This window comes from Setaria viridis, chromosome 9, assembly GCF_005286985.2.
Source record: "Setaria viridis chromosome 9, Setaria_viridis_v4.0, whole genome shotgun sequence".
NCBI lineage: Eukaryota > Viridiplantae > Streptophyta > Magnoliopsida > Poales > Poaceae > Setaria > Setaria viridis.
In genome coordinates, this window is record NC_048271.2 from 43,613,918 (window position 1) to 43,623,749 (window position 9,832).

At 42.8% G+C, this 9,832-nt stretch overlaps 1 protein-coding gene across 1 annotated transcript; it reads left to right on the forward strand.

Annotated features, from left to right (window-relative positions):
• The first annotated feature begins 1,147 nt into the window (after nt 1-1,147).
• On the forward strand, nt 1,148-9,449 carry LOC117839187 (alpha-N-acetylglucosaminidase). The gene is made up of 19 exons (XM_034719462.2): nt 1,148-1,654; nt 1,762-1,841; nt 2,254-2,465; nt 2,906-3,027; nt 3,744-3,829; nt 4,341-4,435; nt 4,731-4,812; nt 4,913-5,019; nt 5,185-5,215; nt 6,011-6,128; nt 6,461-6,511; nt 6,653-6,762; nt 6,899-7,001; nt 7,257-7,355; nt 7,932-8,042; nt 8,126-8,361; nt 8,577-8,814; nt 8,912-8,990; nt 9,098-9,449. The coding sequence occupies exons 1-19, from the start codon at nt 1,418-1,420 to the stop codon at nt 9,331-9,333; spliced, it is 2,433 nt and encodes an 810-aa protein (XP_034575353.1). The 5' UTR covers nt 1,148-1,417; the 3' UTR covers nt 9,334-9,449.
• Nucleotides 9,450-9,832: the final 383 nt, after the last annotated feature.

Genomic DNA, 9,832 nt, shown 5'->3' on the forward strand with positions numbered 1-9,832 from the left:
GGTCACAGCAGAACGCTAAAAACTACTCCCCAATATTTGCCACGTCATCATAATTGGGCCTACCTTCAGAACAGACCCCTCTACCTCTAGAACAGAGCTCCATCGCTCCTTCGAGCAGAGCTCGCCGCCGGCTCTGCCGCCATGGATCCTTGCCTCCTCCTGCTGCTCCTCCTCGCCGCCACCGCCTCGTCGCAGTCACCGGCCGCCACGCCATCCGTCTCCGGCACCGCCGCTCAGTCTCCCACATCCTCTTCCTCCTCCTCTACCGCTGCCGCACCAGGCCCCTCCTCATCCTCCTCATCCTCTTCCCCCACATCCAGCAACACTCCTATTTCCATCTCCATCGCCACCATGCTCTCCCTCTCCCACCCGCGCGCGCACCCCGCCGCGGTGCCGCGGCACCAGCGCGCGCCCCGTCCCGCTATCACCGCCACCCCTTCGTCGTGCTGTCGCCACGCCAGCCACATCGCCGCAAGCGCAATCCTGCTCCCCGACGGCGGCAGCACGGGCAGCCGCGGCGACCGGAAGCTCCCCTTCACCCCTCCTCCAATGGCTCCGCCAGGCCAGCTCTACCAACCCTTCCACCCGCCGTCGTCCCCACTTCCGTCCAAGTTCTGCACCCTCGACCTCACCTAGCGCCTCGAGGTCCTCCACGACCGCCTAGGCCAGTGGCACGAGTACGCGCCCCTCATCTCCGCGCTCTCCCGCGACGGCTTCACCCTATCCTCCATCAAGGAGGCCACGGGCATCACCGGCGTCGAGCAGAACTGCCTTGTCGTCACGTCCCAGGTCCGCGACTCACTCCTCAACGAGACGGCCGCGTTCCCTCCATCTCCACGTCTAGCAGGCATGTGGCGAGCGGCGCGGGGCAACCGACGCGCTACAGACGGCGTGCGCATGGAAAAAAAATGAGCGTGGGAGCGGGATTGGGGAAGATCGCATATCGCGAAAATATGCGGGGTGAGGGGGCGTTTGTTCGTGTCGCCAATCTTTTGGGGAGTTTTGGGTGGACTGTTGGAGTTCGTTTTTTCTATTTTTTTCCCTAAAGAAGGTATTGGGGTAATATTATCAGCTTTTAAAATTTCTGTAATGGGCGGAGAAAAGTCCGAATCGGCCGTTAACCCCTCGCCTGCCAGTGCCTCGTCCAAATGGAAGAAGATTCCAAGTCTTCGGTGATAAACACAAAAAACTCGGCCGACTGCGTTCCGCAGGCGGTCCAAATCGCCGCCGCTCCGCTCCATCATCCACGCTCGCATTATCCATCGCTTCTGATTAATTAATTCCCCGTGACGCAATCGCCGTGGATTCTTCAGTCCTCACTGCTCCCGCTTCAATCCTCATTGCTCCTGCAAGTCCACACTGCTCGGTGCTGTGTGCGCGGTAAGGCGGAGCGAGAAGCCACCGGCCGGAACTCGCCATGGGGCCACCACCGCCTCTTCCTCTCCTCCTCTTCGTTCTGCTGCTCGCGATTCTCCCGTCGCCTCCAGCGGCGGCGGCGGCGGCGGCGGGCGGGCCGTCCGCGTGGGGGGCGCTCCGCGGGGCGGCGGGCAGCCGCAGGGCGTCGCCGGCGGAGCAGGAGCGGGCGGCGGCCGGGGTGCTGCTTCGGCTCCTCCCCTCCCACGCGCGCAGCTTCAACTTCCAGATCGACTCCAAGGTTGGAGGATCGTGGTGCTCGTACTTTTGAAGTTGCTCCCTGCTTGTTTGGAGGCGGAATTCGTTGACTCCTTTCTGGTGCGCCCCGTTTTGCTCTCGTCGCTGCAGGGAAGCGTGTGCGGTGAATCGAGCTGCTTCAGGATAAGCAACGTCGTTGACAATTCGGGCAAAGGCGGAGCGGAGATTCTGTATGTTGCTCTTTGACCACTTGTTTGTCACACGCAATTGTAGCTTGCTTGCGACGACAGTAGTAGCCCGGTCCTTGCCATGAACTTTGGCCGTTTAGTACAAGCAGTTTTGAAATGGTCCATCTGATAGCAATTCTTCCTGTCTGCATTAATGAGCTTGATATGCAGATATAGTGAAACATGATGATCATCAGTCCTGTTCTAGTTCTAGATTTTGCTGTCCAGTGATCATTCATTGTCTACCATCATGTTGGTGCAGTGGTTTGCTTAAAATTCAAAAAATTATCTTCGATTTTGATTCCTTAATTTAGAATTAGGAATGCATGTAATGCAAGAATTGACAAAGCTGACCCTTTGCTCTGGCTCTGTTATGAAGGTTAATGCAATCACCTTATATGTTTATGGTGTACAGGATCCAGGGAACCACAGGTGTTGAGCTCGTTTCCGGCCTCCACTGGTACTTGAAATACTGGTGCGGCGTGCATATCTCTTGGGATAAGACTGGGGGCGCACAATTGGCGTCGGTCCCTTCACCTGGGTCTCTGCCTCGTGTGAAGGGCGAGGGTGTGAAGATTGAGCGTCCTGTTCCTTGGAATTACTATCAGAATGTCGTCACCTCTAGCTGTGAGTCATTTCTTGCTTAGATTTCTGTTTTGATAACCCTATTTTTTATTTATTCAAAAGCTATTCATTTCTTCAACATCAAGCTCTGAGTCCCTCATCATAGTCGGCACCCTACTGTCCTGAACTCCTGGTGCCTGGAGAGTACATATGCTTATAGTTTTCAAAATATGATCATGCCATGTTTTGTATTGATCAGTATCAATCTACTATTTCTACTGCCATACCAAATCATTGTATCAGCATCTAGTCTCGTACATCCAATTCTACTGACTTTTGGCCAACATTGTTCTTGTTAACCTGTAAATTGCAAACATATAACATTTCTATTGAAAATTAAGTTATAAATCCTAATTTTGAAAGAAATATCTTTGAAACCTTCCCACTATTTACAAAGATTCCAACATTTTTATCTCGCTAAAATTCATGTAGTGTTTCTATAGACTCTTTTGTGTGGTGGGACTGGAAAAGATGGGAGAAAGAAATTGACTGGATGGCACTTCAAGGAATTAACTTGCCTTTAGCATTTACGGGACAGGAGGCTATCTGGCAAAAGGTTTTTAAGGTAGTGTAACAGACATCTACAATGCTGAAATGTTCTAAGTATTGCAACTTATTTTTCAAAACATTTTCCTACTTGTGTTTACACTTTAGAACAGTACAGTATTATGAATTATTCAGAATAATGTCAATGATTAAGCATATGTTTAGATCTGAGAAAAGTCTGCACCAGCGTAAAAACCAGTTCTATTCACATGTGTTGCCTAATTGTAGCCCACTAGGCTACTTCGGAAAGTAAAGCTAGGTTGCATGCCCTATTATTAGGAATTGACCGTTGAATACATAAAATTTACATGCTGTTCTAGAAAACTAGAATCCAAGTGATTTAATAACAGAACAGCTCAAAAGATAATGATATACATTGAACCGATTTAGTTCTGTATGCGTCAAACTATTGAGAGTTGGGATAATAATGTGACAAATTTCAGTGTTTTTCTCCTTTGCCTTATATAACTAGACATCAATATTGTCTTAACACCAGAACAATGAGGAATCCTCATGTATATTGCAGACTTGGACTTATTGCAAAATTACCATCTCTACCAATTTGGACCATCTGTAATCATCAAAAACCTAAATGTTACTTTCTTCCTTCTGTTGGGTACTGTCACTGTTTTCCTTTTCTTGTCCTTGTCATTTTGAACCTTTGCTATGATTTTGAGTTTCTTTCTAACCTCTTGTTGCAATCAGGGCCTTACTAATTATTGAGTGTTATTCCAGAGTTTTAATGTCACCGACAGAGATTTAGATGATTTTTTCGGTGGACCAGCTTTCCTTGCTTGGGCCAGAATGGGGAACTTGCATGGGTAAGTGAGGACTAAAATTTATTGTCTATTCCTGAACTTGGCAGAAATTGTGAGAATGTGAGATAAACAGTATATTGACTATAAAATGAACAAGGCTATATTGTCTGATGTAGATGTTTGGTTATTAGTTCAGATAGGATGATTTTTTTATCCTTATGCATAAGAAAAAGAGGACCTCTTGTTCAAACGTGTCGACATCATGACATCACCACCCTGATTGGTTGTTTGAGGTTTTGGTTCAATGAAATTTCGTTCATGTTGCTACATTGTATATAGTTTATTAAGGATTTCTCTACCTGCTTGATTCTTTTCTCTCTGGAAATCAGGTGTTACCATACCACGTGACCAATGATTCATTTAACCATTATTGCACTGACTAAACCATTGCAGTTCCATAGTTAAAATTGAAAAATGAGGCTTTTTGGAGATAGGATCATTTGGTGGTATGTATTTGTTGGTCTGACATTAAAGAGCAATGAATTTTATTTTTATTTTTTTTCCAATCTCTTAGATGGGGTGGACCACTCTCACAAAATTGGTTGGATCAACAATTGGCACTGCAAAAGAAAATACTATCCCGTATGATTGAGTTTGGGATGGTCCCTGGTATGGTTTGTTTTACTATTCTTATATATTTAACATATGCCATCACATTTGTACCACCTTGCCACCTATCTTTCAAGATTCTCACATTTGCAATTCTGTTTATCTTTTTTTATGTGTTTATAAAATTGAAAGACCATTGCACTTTTAGTTCTCTCTTAATGAAATGACACGCAATTCTCCTACGTCGTTCAAGAAAAAAAAAGACCAATGCACCTTTTACTAGTGATAATCTATTACTACAATGCGGTAAATACTGTTTCAAGCTTTTTACTTACCGTGCACTACTATTTTGCAGTTCTTCCATCGTTCTCAGGAAATGTTCCAGCTGTGTTCTCAAAATTATTTCCATCTGCTAACATTACCCAGCTTGGTGACTGGTAACATACTTTCTTATAGAATTCATAATGTCTCTTGAAAAGTAACACGTGACATGTTAGCTTATATATTTTATTGCCTACGTGATATTTTCTGCTTCAGGAATACTGTTGATGCTGATCCTAGGTGGTGCTGCACTTATCTTCTTGGTCCGTCTGATGCATTGTTTATAGAAGTTGGGCAGGCTTTTATCAAGCAACAAATAAAAGGTATATACCTGTCATTTGTTTCCTTGCAACATATGAAACTTGATTTTTTTCCCCTGAAGTTTCTGAATCAAATAACTCAAGTACCAAGAGTGGACTTTTGGTTTATGTTTCCATGACCTTAATATAGAGATTCACTTTTTCTTTTGTGTTTTTGGATGTATGCAGAATACGGCGATGTAACTAACATCTATAACTGGTACAGCCTACTAATCTGCTTCTTTGGAATTTCTCCTGAATATGGTGTGATTACTCTGTTTCCTTTGCATGTTGGGTCACAAGGCTTTGCTGTGGTGCTATTAGTGGGGATATTTTGTCTTTCCTTGTTAACAAAGAATGTGTATGTAAGAACATTCTGACTCTTGGTGCAGGAAAGTTTTAGTGCAAAACAGTTCAATGTCTTAAGATATTTGACATGAGTACAACTTGAATGTTAAAACTATGAAGGGAAAATCTCAACAACACAGCACTACGATTATTCCTAAGTTGTAAATGAAGTAATGCTTTAGCCATGGAAGATGTCACAGCACATACTATATTCTTATAGGTCCAGTTTGAATATTATGTGTTTTTTTTAAATGGGAATATTCTGTGTTTTTAGTATAGAGTACATGAGGAATTACGATTCTAGACCAAAAATTAGCATGGTGGTAAACTTAACTAACATGTCTGCTCGTTCTTCCCTCAGTTCATTCTTTGTTTAACTTGCAAGTGTAAACTTGCTATCCCGAGGAAAAAATGGTTCTTGATTCTGTTTGAAGTATTGATATAATATACATATCATCTGGTTTAAGGTACTAATAGTGGATAGTTCAAAATTCTTGATTCATTGGTGGTTCATTATGCCACTCTGGTCATATCTCATTGGTTTACAGCTTAGCACGCTGTTAGACATTCCGTGTATATATGTTATTTGCTCACTTGCTGTTTTTACCTTTTACTTTCTACATCCTGTACACATTGCACATTTTACAATTATGGCTGCTACTTTCAGTGACACGTTCAATGAGAATACCCCACCCACAAATGAACCAGCATATATTTCATCACTTGGTTCTGCTATTTATGAAGCAATGTCAAGAGGTAACAAGAATGCAGTGTGGTTAATGCAGGTGTGCTCACATCCTCCTTTTACCTTTAAAATGTAAATATTTCTGCATTTTCTGTTGCATGGCAGCCATATGTCCTATAGATGGTAGTAAATTGTCCAATTAAGAAGATGGAGCAGAGTCATTGGGCAGGAAAAGGAATGTGAATCCATAGGAAGTACTATATATGAAGTATCATTATAAATAGTGACTCCTGTCCGAGTTTGTTAAAAATAAAGCTATGTCTTAAATGGTGTCTGTTAATATTGTTGCATACTTGCATTAAGCTACCGTTTGTTATCAGTCACCATCTAATGACTGGAAACTTTGAGCATAATTAAGTGTGCTTGATGCAGGGTTGGTTATTCTATTCAGATGCTGCGTTCTGGAAGGAACCTCAAATGAAAGTAAGCTCCTGTCTTGATTTTGATCGGCATCACTTTGAGCTCTAAAATAAATGTGATAACTCATAGAATAAATGTTCATGCAGAATTTCTTTGCCCCTTTAGAACCTACATGCAAATAGGTTAATCCCCTTTAACTTTCAGGCACTACTTCACTCTGTTCCAATTGGTAAGATGATAGTCCTTGATTTATTTGCTGATGTCAAGCCCATTTGGAAAATGTCTTCTCAATTCTACGGCGTACCATACATCTGGTATGTCTTCTTTAAACCTCCCTTCGCATCCTGTTATTCCAAACCATCATTTTTTTTGTTCTCATTTCTATTTTTAAAATCCACATGGAATTCCCCTTTCCTCAACCTTATTTATGTATTAATTTGCTTAATCTAGGTGCTTGCTACACAACTTTGGTGGGAATATTGAAATGTATGGCATACTTGATTCAATTGCATCTGGCCCTATTGATGCCCGTACGAGTTACAATTCGACAATGGTATGTACACCCTTTTCTCTAATGGAGCAAATATACCAATTTTGGCATTTTCATGTCTGAGTTAAAAACATTTATTGTCTGCTGGATCAATTTTGAAGTGAATCAATGTTATTCTGTCATATATGCTCATTATTCTGATTAGTTGGTCGTTCATCTTTCATGATACGGATGTAGATTTTCGAAACTAATGCATTTTCTATGATGCTTCTAATGAATACTTATGGAGTTATGTTTGGCACTTAAATCTTTTTTTAGATTGGCGTTGGCATGTGCATGGAGGGAATAGAGCAGAATCCAGTTGTTTATGAACTTACGTCTGAAATGGCATTTCGTAATAAGAAGGTTGAAGTTGAGGTAAATAGTACAAATGCAAACCTAGCCTTTTTGAATTATGTTTCACTGCTCTTCTCACTTCTTTATTTTGAAACTACTATAGTTGTATAAAGTATGACGTGCCACTCTATAGAAAGTTTGCACTTTAATAACCAATGTGCCACTACACAAGGTTTTTATTTGAAATGCTGAAGAAAACCAATATGATCAAAAGGTTACCTCAGCCTTCTGCTAATAGTTCTTCCTTTTCCCTCATTTGATTTTAGAAAGACAAGGGAATTAGTTGAAATTTCCTGTCTTGAGTAAAACATTGACAGGTGTAGTACCAGAAAAGGATTATAAAAAAGTACCAAAATTTTATTTTTGTAGTTTCTTGGTTGACATCCTTTATGCGGTCCTGTTAACATGGGGTGAATGAAGTACACACGGTGCTGTCTTAATACAGATCATATATGTCTCTTTTCTTTTGTGGCAAACTCACTATGGCTTTGTTCAATATTACTGCTTTAGATATTGTCTTACATCTTTAAATTTGACCATATATTTTGCTTTGATAGTAGGTTGATTACCATCTAACATTTGTCCATAACCTTCCAGGATTGGTTAAAAACCTACTCAAATAGGCGATATGGTCAAGCAAATGCTGAAATAGAGAAAGCTTGGAGATATTTGTATCATACAATATACAATTGCACTGATGGAATTGCGGTTTGATTTCAAACATGCTTCTTTGTTGCAACTATCCAGTGCCTCTCCCTAGAGTAATATGCCCTTCCATATGTTGGTTGCAGGATCATAATAAGGACTACATAGTTGAATTTCCGGACATAAGTCCAAGTTCATTCAGCACTCAGCTTTCTAAACGAAGGGGTATGTCAATTTCGAGTAACCATAGGAGGTTTTTCTTAAGTGAGGTCTCTGGAAGCCTACCACATCCACATCTATGGTATTCCACAAAGGAGGCCATCAAAGCCCTTGAACTATTCCTCAATGCAGGAAATGATTTTTCAAAAAGTCTCACATATAGGTACGATATCTTGGGGTCAGTTTGTTCTTTTTCAGCTGTTGCCAATTTTGTTCCTGCAGTAACAGTAGTTGATATGTTCCATGCCCAATTCAGGGTACCAAATTAACGCTCAGTTTTTCATTTATTTCAGTTTAGTGAAAACAACTAGTTTATGCTACTTAGGCGTGATTTTGCTTTAACTGAGTATTACTGATAAATTGTGACTTTTACCTCAGGTACGACCTTGTTGACCTAACTAGGCAGTGCCTATCAAAACTAGCAAATGAAGTGTACCTTGATGCAATGCGCTCGTACCAAAAGAAAGACTCGAATGGCTTGAATTCTCACGCAAGGAAATTTCTCGAAATCATCGCGGATATTGATACACTACTAGCTGCTGATGATAATTTTCTGCTGGGCCCCTGGTTGGAAAGTGCAAAAAGTCTTGCTATGACTGAAAGTGAACGAAAGCAGGTATGCTCAATGTTCTTCATCAAATATTTGGATCTGGATCCTAAACCAACCCTTTTTTTCCTGTTAATGAGGACTGAATCGAAACTCTTTCTATCAGTACGAGTGGAATGCCAGAACACAGGTGACGATGTGGTATGACAACACGGAGACCGAGCAGAGTAAATTGCATGACTACGGTAATTCCAAGCGCAATACTCCTAGTTTGCAAGTTGTTACCCACCAGTTGTATGGTCCAGCTCTGCATTACTAATCCTCCTCTTCCTTGTTAATGCCAAATTACCAGCCAATAAGTTCTGGAGCGGGCTGCTGAAGAGCTATTACCTTCCAAGGGCGTCAAAATACTTCGCATACTTGACGAGAAGCCTGCAAGAGAACCGGAGCTTCCAGCTGGAGGAATGGAGGAAGGACTGGATCTCGTATTCCAACGAGTGGCAGTCCGGGAAGGAGCTGTACGCCGTGAAGGCCACGGGTGACGCTCTGGCGATCGCCAGGTCACTGTACAGAAAATACTTCAGCTAGTCGCGGCCGCAGCGTTGCTGCTTTGGTGTCTCTGTTGCCGGGGGGAAATAATGCACTCGTGTGAGAAATTGACCTGTATTCTGTGTAATCCTTTCAATTCACCCTTGCTTGGTTCAGGAGTGCTTCCGAACAATGCGGATTGCAACGTAAATGTGATGCGAAAGGCAGACGCATATCGCTGTACATACATGCGTAGTGGCCGTAGGTTCTCATGGTTGTTCGTCGAGAGGGTTTCCAATCGAAAGCCGGGGAGAAAGTGTACGTTTGCCTGTCGCGTTGAATCGCGAGTCACGCCTCCGCCCAACTCCATCTTCTACAGCAGAAGATCGAACCGCGAGCCCACGTATCCAACCGCGTACAGAAACCGGGGCAAAGCAAACCAACGGCCCGGATGGCTTCGTGGCACGAGCGGACCCCACCAAGGAGTTTAAAGCCATCTCCAACGCAAACACCGCGACGCAAATGCAGCTTGGTCGGACCCGGCCGCCCGCAAAACCCC